General features: G+C 38.6%; 1 protein-coding gene across 1 annotated transcript in view; it reads left to right on the top strand.

Annotated features, from left to right (window-relative positions):
* The window catches only part of KLHL14 (kelch like family member 14), a 77162-nt gene that overhangs the window by 14779 nt on the left and 46129 nt on the right, over positions 1-16254 (top strand). Inside the window, exon 2 of the mRNA XM_032765265.1 lies at positions 1582-1703. Coding sequence (XP_032621156.1) covers positions 1582-1703 — 122 coding nt within the window. The remainder of the gene's footprint in view (positions 1-1581; positions 1704-16254) is intronic.

The following is a 16254-nucleotide window of genomic DNA, read 5'->3' as shown; positions in this document are numbered from 1 at the left end:
AAACTTGCTAGAGTTTATTTTGCACAGTTTTTTAATGGGATACAGTATGAACATAAATGTAAATTAGTCTGTCAGACAATCACAATCTTGCCAAATAATAATATAAACTGTATTTTGAAAAAACAATGTATGGACATCAGTGATAAGGCTCCCTCTACTGGAGTGTATTACTAATAATGAAGTTTCTGTGCACAGAGTTCCCCCTGTTGATGTGAGTACACAATTTAGTGATAATGGAGCTTGATTAATGGAGTTCTCTGGCTTTCCATGCAAGAAATGTTCATTAAAAATATCTAAATTAGTGCCAATAGCACCATTCTGCTCAACAAAGCAGTGGTGTATCACAAGGGTATGTTATGGCAAACATGCTGTCCCTTACAGACAATAAATAGTATGGATATATTTTAAAATGCTGTATCACCATCATATATAGAATGAATTGTTTTATCAGGGTTCTTTATTTATCATTTTCAGTCTTAGGGTGACTGATAGAAATTCAATTATATGTTAAGTGACTATTAAAGCATCAGGACCCATCTCGGGGTCTAGGACTTCCTTCCTCTTTTCATGTACAATTGTGCTAAATCCATTAATGTTGCAAAGAAATGTACGTTGATCAGGTATAGTGGTGGAGGCCAGGGTGCATATAACCACTTTTACTGCATATGAGACATTGCAGTCCTATTCTTAAGAACTGCCAAGCAGATTGGGAATCACGGTCACGGTTAATAGCAGCGAATTGCCAGCTCTTGATGGGTGGGTAGTCACTCCTTTCAGTGGTTGCCCCCTGGGGGAGAAGGTAGAAAAACAGAGAGAGGGAATTAGAGTGACTTTGCACAGTTGAGCAGGTTCATGCCGCTGGATCAGTAGCAAGCATTGGCAGGGCTCCACTCTGGGGAGGCTCACAACAACATCACAGTCTCATTTTTACCAATTGGTGTTGCTATAGCCGGTGGTGCACAGGGGGAGGGCAAAGAAAATGGGGGGTGTGAGGGCATGGAAAAGCAGGAGTCTGGGCTAAATTAAACAAACAAAAAAGTACTTGTAAGTTAGTGTTTAACCCATAACTGTTTGCCTGGTGCTACTAATTGTACTAAACTATAGAACTGGAAGTTCAGTGTGTGATTAAAGAGTTGGCTCACAAACTCTCTGAATAACCTTAATTTTTTCAAGGTTCTTTGAGTGTAGAATGGCTTATAATAACGATTTTGACTAATACGATTTTTGACATGCAACTTTAATGCTTAACCTTAGTACAACTCCAGAGCATTTCATGTGTATTCAGCTGTAAAGAGTGATGATTTAAAGGGATAATATAAGAAAAAGGTCGTTCTAGAATGAACCTCTAACAAATTGCATAAAGGAAGCTTATTATTCCATGAGTAGAGGGATATGCAGCTTTTCCGATCATTTTTCTGCTTGGTTCAAAAAATTGTTGAGACATGATTGGGGAAAGAAACTCAAAAAATGAAATAGAAAACTGCAAGCAGTGAACATTCTTTTGATGGTTATGATTTTGTAGCCACTAAAAATACTCTACAATAATGTAATTATTCATCTTTTTTCTTGTTTTGGGTGAAGAATTCGCTCCAATAAGAAAATGCTGTTACTGGTTGGAGGATTGCCTCCCGGACCTGACCGGCTACCCAGCAATTTGGTTCAGTATTATGATGATGAAAAGAAGACATGGAAAATACTGACAAGTAAGTGGTTTATTTTTTGTAGAGTTGTCTTGATGAATCTAAAACCATGGTTAATTAAATTAGACATTTTATTGATTTGTTTCCCTTCAGAGATTTGTTTATGTATCACAAGAGGTTTCACAATGGAGCAATAAATTGAGATTGCAGAAGATGCTAATTTTGTAATGGAATAGGCCTAAATTAAAACTGGCTTAAAATCATTCTAGTAAGTTTTAAAAGTAAACTTGCAAAGCTTTCATACCGCAACATATGTAAGCTAGTATTTTTTAAAAATAATGTCAAGTTGAAGGCAATTTCTCAGATTCAGCTCTCTGGCTAACCAATGCCTTTTAGAACACACTTTCTGTTGTGTTTTGCACTTTTGTTTCCCTCTTCAGCCTTTATGTCTTGTCCATAGTCATTAAAGGTAGTTTCCCCCATTGTCCTCTACATCCATTGCTCACAGCATATTAGTGGTATGTATCAGTTACAGTAAATAGTGCTTAGAGGCTTTATGTATAGAATTTTTCACCCCATTCCTTTCTTAAAGGGTGATTGTGTTTTACAGCAAGTGTTTTGCCTCAAGCATTGAGATTTGGAACTTATTGTTATATTGGTTACAATTCCCACTCTAACTTGGTCATGGAATCAAATCCGTTTCTTGAAAGCAAAAGGCTGTGTGTGTATTTGCCCCCTAGTGGTTAGACTGGCTGCAATGATCAATAAAACTAAATTTTAACCAAGGCAGTATAGATAAAATAATAAATGAACAACTTTGAGCCATAAATCAAAGCCATACTTCTTAAACTGGACAGCTAGTAAAACTTGGATTTCCTAATGGATTTCCAGTTTTCACAGTGAAACATGTTTTACAAAATTGTATACTTTTATACAAAATCTTTTAATAAGGTGAAGCCAAAAGAGTATTTTGTTCACAAGACAAAGCAAAAGTAAAGATAGATGAGATGCAGTGCTTGAAATTATGCTTCTTCAAGCTGGTTTACACAGTGAAACTAAACTGGCATAATCTACGAACTACAAGAAGAAGACTCCCTAGGTACCAATACTCTGAATTAGTAGTAGATGATGTTGTGTAAGAAAAGCAATATCAAAGAGAAGATATGAACTATAGTCTAGAAAAGTCTGCATTTATCACTCCGTTCTGGTAGACATGTCAATAATGACATTTCAGCCATCAAAACTATGATGATATTGCCTTTTATCATGACAGTTTATTTTTAAGAAAAATCCATAGAATAATAATAGTCAGTACAAACAATGTTTTTTGTAAGACAGAAGTAATCTATTTTTCTGATGTTGTTTTGTAAAATACAGTACTTCACAGTGAGGCACAAGTGAACTAGAGCTCTCTATAGAGTAGAAGATTCCTGACTGAAGTTCTTGGCCTACAACTGAATGACTGATATTATTTCATTGCATACTCACTGTCTAGCATGGAGGTGGGCAAATTACGGCTCGCGGGACCGTCCTGCCTGGACCCTGAGCTCCCAGATGGAGAGGCTAGCCCCTGGCCCCTCCCCCACTGTCCCCTTCACCCCCACAGAGCCACGCCACCACATGGGCAGCGCTCTGGGCAGTGGAGCTGCATGTTCCTGCCAAGCAGCATGTCTGGCTCTGGCCGGCACAGCAACCAGACATGCTGCTCTGCATGCTCTGCTCAGTGTGGTAAGTGGGCCAGGGCTGTAGGGTTGTATAAGGGGCGGGGGGGCCCAGAGGCAGTCAGGGGACAGGGAGCAGAGGATGGTTGAATGGGGCAGAGGTTCTGGGGGAAGCAGTCAGGGGAAAGGGAACAGGGGGTTGGACAGGCAGTGAGGTTCCAGGGGGCCTGTCAGGGGGCGAGGATATGGATGGGGTCAGGGCAGTCAGGGGACTGGAAGCAGGGGGGTTGGATAGGGGATGGGGTCCCAGGAGGTGGTTAGGGGCAGGGGGTCCTGGGAGGGGGCAGTTAGGGGATAAGGAGCAGGGGGGGTTGGATGGGTTGGGGGTTCTGAGGGGGTCAGTCTGGGAGCGGGAAGTGGGATGGAGGTGATAGCGGGCAGGGGCCAGGCTGTTTGAGGAGGCACAGCCTTCCCTACCCTGCCCTCCATCCAGTTTTGCAACCCCAATGTGGCCCTTGGGCCAAAAAGTTTACCCGCCCCTGATCTAGGACCTAGTCAGTGTCCTGAATCTACTTATATTTGCAAATACACTTTTATAGGATGAAATTTGACAGCTGATTATTTAAATGGATACTATCCATTAGTTTGGGGAAAAATTGAACCATGCTAATATTATATGTATGTTCCGGTAAAGAAAATTGTTCAGATTCTAAATTAATTGGCTCCAGTTCACACACAATGTAATTAAAATGACTGAATTTGAGTTATGCAAAGGATGAATTTGGACTAGTGTCCATTTTTTTTAAAAGTATCATTCTGAATTTCAAGAAGTTTTTAAAGAGTATTTTTGTGCAGCTTACCAAAATAAAACATATTCTTTCTGTTGCCCTCTAGCAAGCAGTTATCTAAGGGCTTGTCTGCACGGGGCTGCAGTGCGCACTAATGTGATGCACAATAACTGGTCTGTGTAGACCCTGCTGGTGTGAATTCAGAGTTCCCTAGTGCATGCTAGCATAATACTTTTTGAAACCTAGCTTGAGTGAGAGTGACCAGACTGTAAAATAAACTGGAGTTACACAGAGTGATTTGGTTAGCAGCACAGAGTGATCGGATTAGCAGAGTGATTGGATTACCATTGATGAGTTGTAACTCATCTATTGCATCCCCACTGCATTGCTAGCTCAAGCATCAGTCCTCCACACTCATCAGCAAGTGATCTACCTTTAGCTTTAAAGCACTACTTAACTTGAGGTAGAGATTTGTGTGTGTGGACACGAGTCAAGTTGGGGTAACACTCAACTTATAATTCAAGCTAACTGTGCTGTGAAGACATACCTTATGTTGTACTGGGAACACAAAAAAATATCAATATTTGCACAGTAGAGAAGGTCAAATGTAACAGGGACATCTTCTTAGAACATATTACAGATACCCCCTAAATAATGAAAGGTAACTATTTAAAACTCTTATGAAAGGTTGAAATAGCCATTAAGCTGTTTAAAATTCTATAACCCACCACCACGGAGAAATGCAGGAACCAAGGGAAACAAGGAAAAGTGAGTAGAATTTTCTTCCGAATCTTTCCATAAAACATAAACTAACACTACAGAACAGTGGTACATAAACTTGAAGAGCAGGAGAGGAATATCATAAATTAATGGATTTGGAGAAAACCAGAAAGTAATCACAGCACAACACCCTGACATTGCATTGCAATCATGGCATTGCATCAGCATGTGTAGTGGTGTTTAGTTATCACAAGACAGTGCCAATCTATATTTGTTGCAGAACATGAAACAAATATTGCAGTACACTGTGCCATCTTTATTTTCTGTTGTAATATCTCTTTTATTCGTACCCCACAATTTTGGTTCTTAGAAAAGGAATATTTCTCTGGTTCTCCCCCACCCCGTCCTAGTGCATAGTGTCTGAAAAAAAGAATAGCTTTCCTATTTTTACCCCAATTCCTGACTGCTAGGGAGGGTGGAGAGGGTCCTCGTCTGTATCTGTCTTACAGCAGAACTGGTTCAGACAATGCTGCCCATCCCAAAGCCACAGAGCACGCCCAAATCATGACGACACCGTTAGCTGAAGTGAAAAATTTACTGCTCATTCTGCAGTGAGCCATAGGGTGGAGCATGAGCTGCATCATGTTGACAGAGTGCTGTGATGATAAGCCCCATGGAGATTCAGGATTTCTCCCTCTTTATTTCATCAATGGCTGAGATACAATGGATGTTCTTCCTTAACAGAAAACCTTCACCAGCTGTTTTCCTAACATCCCTCATCCACTCCCCAGAGGCCAAATTCCATGCTCATTTACACCAGTGTAAATCTTAACAAGTGCCACTGACTTCTTAGAGTCACTTAGGATTTACACTGGTATAAATATGCACAGAATTTGGACCCTGGTTTGTCCATATTATCTATTCTCCCCTCTTCTCCCTTCACTCTTACAAGTGGTGTGTCATCAGAGCATGCGGCAGGTAAGGGTGGGAAGAGAAGATAGCAAATAAAATCCTGCAACTGGGAGACTATATCAAATGGCTCAGGAAGGAGCCCCTGATATTCTTGAATTGGGCCTGTTAACCTGTTAGGGAGTGGTGATTACCCTCACCTCTCAGAGACAGAGTGGCTTTTGCACCAGTCCATTTGCTCAGTGCTCCATGAGATGCCTTATGTGAGATAGAAGCAGAGCAAGAATATCATCCAGTGGAAACCACAGACAAAAACCATGATACTCAGGGGTATGAAAAGACTTGCAGGTTGAGCACCGCAGCTGTTCAGTATGAGAGCTTTGCAAAATAAAAATTTTGCTTTGTTCACGCTAGATGACTAGATCCGTTGGCAAGGGATACTGCCCCCTTCTCTGTTCCTGGCTTCGCAAAGCAACTAATGCATCAGGACTAATGGGAGTAATTCTGAAGGTATCAGGAAAATAACTCACCTTTTTCATAGGACCAGAGAAGGAGGGGAGACGTGCACCCATTTCCGATTTTAATGTCATCCTCTGTAAGCAAGACTGTTATGGCTCATGGGCTCATTCGATTTTTTACAATCCAGTACTATTGTGTATTTTCCCCTTTTCCCTGCTAGTACTTCTCTCAGAATCGCTGTTTCTTAGACTGGGAACAAAAGAGAGAGAGGGAAGAGTGGTCTTTTAAAATAATTTATTGGCATCTAATTTTACCTTCAATGAGCTCAATTCTAATTTGAGATAAATAGATGCACAATGCTATATATCTTGAAATATTTGTTATTGCACATTAGAAGATTTTACAAGGTACATGGTAATGTGTAGTGAACACATTTAATACAGTAAACTGTTCTTTGCTGAGTCACCCAGATTCTCACATGTATGTATGCACGCACACGCACACTTTAAAGTAATTGGGTGTCATCTGTGTCTTATAGCAGCAATAGGCTACTACTGCTATCAGTAGCACTAGTTAATCTTGAACTGACAGGTGTTCAGTGGCCCCAATTAGCAGCAGAAGCATTGCCCTGCCGCTGGGTGCTTCATCATTTAATACCCTCTCAATACTCCTTTAAACTGAGTAAACTACCTGGTGGGCATTGAAGATGATTCTTTCAGTATCACATCCCCATGCCTGCTGCTGCTGCTGCTGCTGCTTATATTTTAATTATCACCAATAAAACCTACCAGGAATCCCCCTGTTTTAGGCTACCACTTTACTTTTTCTTTGTAACTGTAACATTTAAGATTAATTGAATTTTTAAAAATATCCAATGTTTCATTTGTTAAAATTAAACTATAATAATTGTAAGTTTCAAAAGCCATAACCTATAAAGATTTTTTTGTGTTCAGACTTGCATAGCACTTCCAAAAAATCCTACTGCTAAGGCAATGATGTATTACTTTCACTTTCATTATATGTTTTTAATCAGAGCGTGACTTCACACTAGACAAAGCGATGCTTTATGCATGGTCTCACTTGTTTTTGCTAAAATCTTTTGACATGATTAATTTTACTTTAATGCTTTTGTCTTGTTGTAATGGTAAGGCTGATGGGTGTAAACCAGGGCAAAAATACATGCTTTTCTATTGTAATACCTCTTAGCATTTAAAATAAATCTTAGATGAAAGAAAAAAAAGATCACAAGAATCTGGTCCAACTGGACTTAAATTTCTTGCTACCTGAACATGGACTACACAAGATTAAAAAATGATGCACTCATTGTTTTTTATTTTTACTTTTGCAATTTCTTGAATTGTAATATATTCATCTGCATGATGAGAAGTGATGAGAAGATGGTATCTTACAGATTTCTGGATATACAGTGAATCCTCCCTTTCAATGCAGGATTTTCTTCTTTAAAACATGAATGGATAAAATATTAGGAAATGTTTCTGAAAGCTTAGAGGGCATATTCCATTTGGTATTAAACTGCAGCTGGTCTTTCTTTCACATCAGTACTTCTTTATTCAATAACATGCTAACTGGAACTTTCATCAAGCTCTCAAAATAGGAACACATCATACAGTTAAAACCACAAAGAGGATTTGATGAGCACTGAAAGTAGTGGCAAATACATCTGTGGGCAGTAAAACATTTGTGCTCAATACGTATGCCAGTTTGGGTTTTAAAGCAATTTAAAAACCAACATCCTTTGTCCAACCAAAGAGTAGTAACATAGGTGATGTATGAGAAAGGATGACAGTGAAGCATTCAGAAAGACATTGGATTGGAGAGTTTTATTTTTCTCTCTCTTTCAAAAGGACCAGGCCTTTCTTTCTTATTACCTCATCCTTATTTTAATTACCTTTCTGTTTTCTGCCCGACCATTTGATAGACTTACTTGTTTAGGATTGCTGTGTTTGGACCATTATACAGAGAAAAGTGATGGACTGGGAACTTTTGTATATCCTGCTTTGTCCTGACTGAACTTACTCTCCCTTATGCCAGCAGCCAATCACACAACGTCTAGAGGGTGTTCTACATTTGTTCTCCTTTGTGTCTATGACTCACTGATAATGATACACAACTAATCACTTAGTTCATTCTGTGTACTCATGTAAAAGTAGCGTTTTGTGTCCATCTTTCACTAGACCAATTCCATTCTGGTGTTTTCAGTTCCACTCCAGGTTATGTCATCAGTGAGGTAACCCATGCTTCGAGTAATATGGTATGTGTTTTTACCATATTTTGATATAGCAGGCTCTCCTTGGCCATTTGCCTCCACAGTCCAGCCACTTTTTGCATCTGCCACTCTGGCTCATTCAGAATATAATTTAAATATGTCTCCTTTACTATAAACCTCCTTGGATCTTAAATAATAATACTTTGTAATTATATAGTGACTTTTAGTCTATATCAGTAGTTCTAAAAGCACTTTTTAAAGCTGCACAAGCATTATTATTTCTACATTTTACAAAGAGGGAAACTGAGGCAAAGGGCAGTTAAATGACTTGCCCAAGTTCACATAGCAAAGTCAGCATTCAAGAACCCAGGTTCCCTCACTCCCCAACCTGTGCCATGTCCGTTGGACCATGCTGCTTTCTCTTCCCTTCTATGTTCCATGGCAGCTTACAGAAAATTCATTGCACCAACTTTTCCCACTTATGAAATACTTTTTCCTTCCGCGACTCACTAAGCACAGCATTCTCCAGCCTTCTACTCTTTTGGAGTGGATTGGAAGTGCTGATTCCCATGGCAAGCCTTCTATTTGAGGGGTCACTAAAAGAGTTTCTTGGCCCTTGACATATTTGTAAACATTTGGCCACCTTTTCCTATCCATTCCTGAAAACTCCTCTTCAGTTTTTCCTTGCTCATATTGATCACTTCTATAACATCAGTTGTGGCTTTTGTCTCTCCATTTAAGATTCTTGAGAGACATTTTTAATTGTGTCTAAATGCCATTTCTGCCTTTAAAACTCTCCCCCTAAATGAATTCATCCACTATAGAGGTTTTGCTTTTTTAAAAATAAGGTTAGAGCAGTTTTGAGGATTTCTTTCTGCTAGAGCCCCCCCTCCCCCCCACACACTTGATTTATAATTGAAAAATAACCATAAAAGATGGTGGTGAAGTGGGGAGCAGGGCTGAACTAAACCTCTTGACATGTCCTCAAGTTTGTATTTATCATTTACATGTGTAAATCATACACGTGTACATCACAAATTTAGCTTGCTGAGCAATTCTTGGCAGCCCTGATAAATTTCAAATACCTTACTCCATTCATTCCGTAGTCTCAAGTTCCAGGGCTTCTGCTTAGTGCTGTGTCGAGGTTGGTTTCAGCACTGCATTGAAAAGCTTGAACAAGCATTGGCACATTACAAAGGCAGAAGCCTTGACACTCCCTGCTAGATGGATTTAATAAATGTTTTGGAGATCTATAGACGTAGTGACCATACCCCCCCCCAAACACACACACACTGTCTCTCCTCAATAAATAAATGTAATAATTACATTAAATGTAACTGTTTTAGTATAAATTCCTTCTGTATGTTCCATCCATATATTTAGTTCATTTTTAAAAGGTTCAAAACAGCAGAGCACAAACATGAAAGAAGTGACGCAAATACTTAGAAAAGCTCGTATGAGGGGAACACATAAATAGTAGTATGTCTGAACTTGGGATCTTATTTGATGTGACCAAGCAAATTTCCAACAGGCCAGAGGTTTACACCACATGGACAAGTGATAATATAGCTGTGAGAAGCATGAAGTCAATAAGGAGTAATTTTTGTGTGTGATAGGTTAGCCACACAACTCTCGTTCTGAGCATGATGCATGGGAATTCAACCATGTAACTCTCATTAATGATGTACTCCTGCATATCTAAGAGCAATATGGAGCTCTGAGAATGAGTGAAAATACAGCGAGTTGTCAAAATGCATGCTCTATTTGTGTTTTAAATATTATTCTCTCCTGCAGTACCATTTGAAATAATTTCCAAAGAGTGTCAGCACTCTTCCTTGAGCTTAGGTATTTTTCTTTTTGATTACAGTATCCTTAGCTACCACTTTTACACTGATGGTATTCAACTGTTCTTATCTTTTGATAACTTTAATGACTCTGTGCCTGGCTTGACCAAGTAACCTTGTGACTTCATTTCATCTTCTGTCAGCTAAAAGCCTCAAAGACAAAAATACTTCTCTTACACAAACAAAGCATCCTCCAATTACTCAGTTCCCTCTATTTATCTTCTTGACTCAGACCTTCTGTTTGCCTCCCCTACTCATAATCTTGGCACTGTCCTTGACTCTGGATTTTCCATCTCTTCCCATATTCCATGTGGCATCATATCTTGCTTCACCACCTCTACAACATTGCCTATACATACCATTGCCATAACTCCATCTCTGTTTATGGTTTCATTTTCTCTTGATTACTATATCCTCCTTCTCTATGGCCTTCTGAACTCCTAGCCCTCCAGACTCCAGCATGTCTGGAATGCTGCTGCTTTTCCTTCTCAGACGTACAAAGATGTGTGAATCACCTCCATACTCAGAAATTCCACTTCCATCTCAGCACTTCAAGATATAATTCAAAATGACTATCCTTGGGTCAGATTCACTGCCTACACTCAGCCATGAATTATCAAGCCCTGAGTGGTGGAAAGTCAATCTGGAGTAAAGCTAAGGACACAACTGCTTGCGACATTTCCTTAATCTGTAGAGAGAAGGAACTCAGAGATGACTGGCACAGCCCAGAAAGTGAGGTGATCCAACTGGTAGGAGGATGGGTCTTAGACAATCAGGAGGTATGCTTATTTAGCATGTTTCCACAGTAGGCTCTGTTGGCAGGCTTCTGTGGAGCCTTGTTCAAAATTTAAAGCTGCTGACTCCTGGAGGTACTGCTACCTGCTTGGAAGTAGATTAAGACCCTTGTCGTAAAATCTGTCTTGGACTATCTCCAGCCTTACAGACCTGATATGCTTCCAATTCCCTTTACTCATCTAGCACTCGGTTCTCTTTAACAGTCCAGACGCTGCTCGTGGGAGAATCTTCTCTGCAGTTCCAGCTCTCTGGAACAGCCTTCTTGCAAAATTGTGTTGTATGTGTTGTGTTGAATGAATAGCATCCTCACTGCAAACGTGGTTTTTGGTTTGTTGCATGACTTCAGGTAAAATTAATGAGTTTATTCTCATCTAGTTGGACTGGAATTCACGTAGCATTAATGGGAGTGAGGCATGTATTGAGATGAAAATGAACTCTAGCGTGTTTCTGGTTGTTTGCTTCAAAAAGTATTCCTTTTGTTTCTGTATATATTGTGATATTTTTGATTTTGTACAAACGGATTACAGAGAGGATGATGAAGTTCCTGTAGCTGAGCAAAAATATTCTTATCACAAGAAACTCTCACCAAAATAATCACATTTTTGCAAGGAAGTGAAACACTATTCAGACTTTTTTCAACATTTTTTTTCATAAAACAAAAGACAGCTGCCTTTTGAAAGCTGGGAAACTGTCATTTTAATACAAAGTGGATTTTGATGAATTGTCTTAGCTTTTTTTAGTTTCACATATAGCATTAATGGTGAAAAATGAAAATATTAAATTCCTCGCCATTCTTGTCTTCATTGTTTCAGTTCCTTGTTTGACTCTGCTGGGTCATCATTTGTGGAATGTAGCTCTCTCCTTTTTCTTGTTCAGGATCCCTTTTGTAAAATTCATATTTTTATTTTCTTGATTTCTATTTAGGTCAGGTCTGAAATGTTATCAAATAAACAAGGCCCTTTGTTTTTGATTTTCATTTTGTTTTAAAATTTCCTGGGAACTTATCAGTGTCTGTTACAAACATTAAAAAACAGGTGAAAATCAGTGCCAGAAATTAACTTCACAGTTTTCTGGGTAAATATCAGCATTATTATTGGGAGACCAGAGGACAGAAAAAAAGCAACAAATAGGGAAAAGTAAAAGTATTGAAAGTAAAAGCAATTTAATGCTGTGGTTTATTTCATTAACTGTACATTAACATTATGTATACGTATGCACATGCATTGGTATGTGTGTGTATTTCACTACATTGTCCTACTTTAACAGACAGTCTCACATTTGCACTTAGATTAATTTATTATTAGCATAAACACATCTCTCTATTAATATATTGGATTTTCTTAACATAATCAGTATTTTCATGTATTTGAGTGGTCCAAAATTCAGGTGAAAATCAGTATAAAATGAATAATAGCTTTTGTAAAACCCCAGAATTTTTTTGTAAAAATCAGTAAAAACTGAAAACAAAGCCTTAAAAATACATACGTGAGGGTTTATTTCTATAAGAAGAATGACTTCATAAACATAATGTGTTGTACCAAATGTTATATCGATTATTACTTTCTTTTATCTGAATACCAATGTAAATATCTGCATAAAAGAGTTAATGTGTTTTTCACAAGGCAGCTTTATTTTTGTGCGCTCATCCTTCTTCCGACTCCACTTCCATTTGGGATTGTGCACTTGTGGGGTGTGTAACTGAGAGCTGTCCACTCTCACTGAGAAGTGTAAATGAATTGAATAATAATGTATGAACCTTAAAAAGGCATTTTGCCCTAGTGCACAGAAACCCTGTGTAACTAGAGCATATAATTTTAAATGAGCCAGGCCATGAGAATGCCGCAATGGATGTGATGTCAACAGGAGCTCATAATTCATGCATATGAATTACATCTGAATATCCGGAAATCTCTCTGACACTGAGTTCTATTACATTGTGGAATAGTTTCCCTTGGGAAATAATAGAAGTCTCAAGACTTTAGTTGTTTAAAACCAGCCAGATCACTAAAAGAAGGTTCAGCTCTTTGCCTGATCACAATCTTTTTTAAAAATGAATTCATTTCTTTGGAAATGTGCCAGCCTGACAGCCTAGGAGACTGAAGTCCTCGTGTCATTCACAGAACAGAAATAGCAAAGGTGGTTGTAGTGCAAGCTTCCTATGCTGTCCCTGTAATATAACTCACCTTCTTGGTGAATATGGTCGGGTCTACAATAGAAGTGCTTTGCTGTTATAGCTATACCGGTAAAGTGTTCCTATTGTGGATGCAACTTATATGGGCAAAGCTATGCTTTTGCCAGTATAGTTTATTCCAGCTCCTCCCAAGTCATACATGCTATGCTGGCCAAAGTCCCCACTGAAGTCATTTGGGAATCTCTTCATTGAAGTTCTTTGGATTAGGCAAGGGGTAGTCAATAGGCAGATCATGGGACAAATGCAGACCACCAGATGCTTTTGAACGAACCACAAAATCTTTTTATTTACTTATTATTACATTATTGTTATTGTGGTGTGAAAAAGGTTTCTTTGGAGTCTGGACCTTGACTGTACCTTGACCAAGAAATTTGGACCTTGACAAAAAAAATAATTGATTACTCCTGGCTAGGCCATCAGTCCTTGGGTTTTGTCCGAGTCTGTCAACAAGAATGCCAATTAAGGATAATTATGGTATTTTGCGGGTGGGGAAGACAAGAGGGGAGAGGAATTAGCCTGAGAATACCAACATGTTTCACTTAGCCCACCAAATAGCCATAAACTACTTATGACTTTCTGTGTGGCTTCAGCTTTCAGTAGCCATTTATCTATGAATGCAGCATTCTAAAATTTCCATTTTTGTAACAAATAAACTATGTAATTCACATGCTTTGGCTTTCATTAAAAAAGTAAACATGAGAGGGGTAAGGATAAAGCACTATTCAATAAGTCTGGTTTATAGTACTGTAAGGGAAAAAAAGTGAATATTTTAAGTAAAAATACTGAGGTGGCTGCAGCTTCCAATAGCTTCTCTCCTACACCTAAGCCTTTATTTTGAATGTTCAAATGGTTTTTCTTCAAAAAAGTTAACTGAAAGAATTGCAAATGCACTGATTTGGGTCAAGCAAAGAAGGAGGATGTTGGAAAAGTGCTGTTTCTGGATCAGCATGTTCAGAGGATGATGTCCAGGAATATTTTGTTAAAATATATTTGGATGGTATTGTTTAACATGTGCTTTTCATTTCCTATTGAAATAACACAAAAGGCATTTTAAGTGACTTCAGACCTTTGCCAGATCCAAAAAGATTGGCTTTCTGGTTGAATAGCAAAAGACTATTGGAAAAAGTATCCAAAGGCCATGGAACCTCAGTTATACCTGTGCAACCTCACTGAAGTCAATGGCATTGTGTGCATGTAACTGATGGCAAAATTTGACTCATGAGCTTGTCCTATGGTTGAGGTAAAATTGAAAGGGTATCTTTATTACTAAAACATAAAACCATATATAACCAGAAGGTGTGATAGCAGAAAAATGTTTGTAGTTGATGGCCCAAGTTCAGCAATATATGTAAGCATGTGCCTAAGTCCACGGCTATTCAGCAAAGAACTTAAGTTAAACATAGCTTAAGTATGGTACTTCGCTGAATAGAGGTCTATAAATGTATGTATGCCATTGTGCATTTAGATAGGACAGCGTTTATCTGCTTTACCCCCAGATGACTGAAATTGTTTTTTTTTTAAAAATCATGGTAGCCAGTACTACAGCACTGACTTGTCTGTGGCATCTGAACCTCAGTTTTCAGACTGGTGCACAAGCAGTCCTTGTCTCCCAGCTATATTACGCCTAATGTATGCACAAGATCATTTAAACTTCATTTTATTCAGTTGAATTATAATTGTTGGAATAAATAGTGCTGTGACTGGCGCCCATCAGTCTCTGCCTAAGCAGAGAACTACACCCCCATGTAAAAGCTCCATACAAGGCCCTGTGTAGCACTTAAGCCTTTAGTGTTTTGTGGGCCTTATTCCGGGGGGGATTTCATTGATTGAGAACAGATAAAACAGTATCTCTCAACCTTTCCAGACTACTATTCCCCTTTCAGGAGTCTGATTTGTCTTGCATATCCTCAGTTTCACCTCACTTAAAAACTACTTGCTTACAAAATCAAACATAAAAATCCGAAAGTGTCACAACACACTATTACTGAAAAATTGCTTACTTACTCATTTTACCATATAATTATAAATCAATTGGAATATAAATATTGTACTTAGTATATAGAGCAGTATAAACAACTTATTGTCTGTATGACCTTTTTGTTTGCACTGACTTCACTAGTGATTTTTATGTAGACATTTTTAAAACTAGGGAAATATATAGATGAGTTGATGTACCCCCTGGAAGATCTCTGCATACCCCCCAAGGGTACATGTACCCCTGCTTGAAAACCACCACAATCGAAGCAGCAGCAATCATTCTCCCCTCTGTTCACAGAATGTTTCTAGCCAAGCAACAGAAATTCCAAGAATGTTCCGAAATTTGATTTTTCTTAACTCAAAGATTTATAATGGCAATAAAGCCCTTCCTTAATGTCCCCTTGTCTGGGGGAGTTGTTTGGCTTCACCCCAGATGCGTCATTTCCACAGCCAGGCCTTCACTCACAGAGAAAGGACTGCTATGGTAGGCTTTTTTCCTATAATACAATGCAACAGCCTGCTTGAAATGGTTGCAGCTGTTTAAGAGCTCTCACTTGAGATTTTTAATATAGGAAACACAGTGATAATCTGTAATCTCTTATGGGAAAGTCCTGCAGAATTACATGGGCATGAAACCAGTAATGTTCTATAGAAATTAGAATAGTTCTTTTAAAAAACTGAATTAATTAGATAATGCTAATCTTTCCACTGATTTTTAATCATCCTATAGAATTTAATAGAGAACAATTTTCTATAGAAAAATCCTCATCTTCTAGTAATTTGTATAGAAATTTTCCCTAAGGGTTGATCACTTAATCATATAGCACTGAGGGTATTTGCCTGTGTTTGTCAGGCAAAGTTATCAGTTACCCTTTCTCATATACAGAGTGCTTTAGCCATATAAAAAACTGGATTGCATGGGAAGGGGAGGAGCATTGCAGAGATCCCCTATCATTACATAGAAGTTGTGAGGTGCAGTTCCTATGGGATCAGTGGGATGCTGGAGCTGTCCATGCAGGACCCTATGCCATTGGTGGCTCTGA

Source organism: Chelonoidis abingdonii, chromosome 2, assembly GCF_003597395.2.
Source record: "Chelonoidis abingdonii isolate Lonesome George chromosome 2, CheloAbing_2.0, whole genome shotgun sequence".
NCBI lineage: Eukaryota > Metazoa > Chordata > Testudines > Testudinidae > Chelonoidis > Chelonoidis abingdonii.
This window is presented reverse-complemented; position numbering and strand designations above follow the sequence as displayed.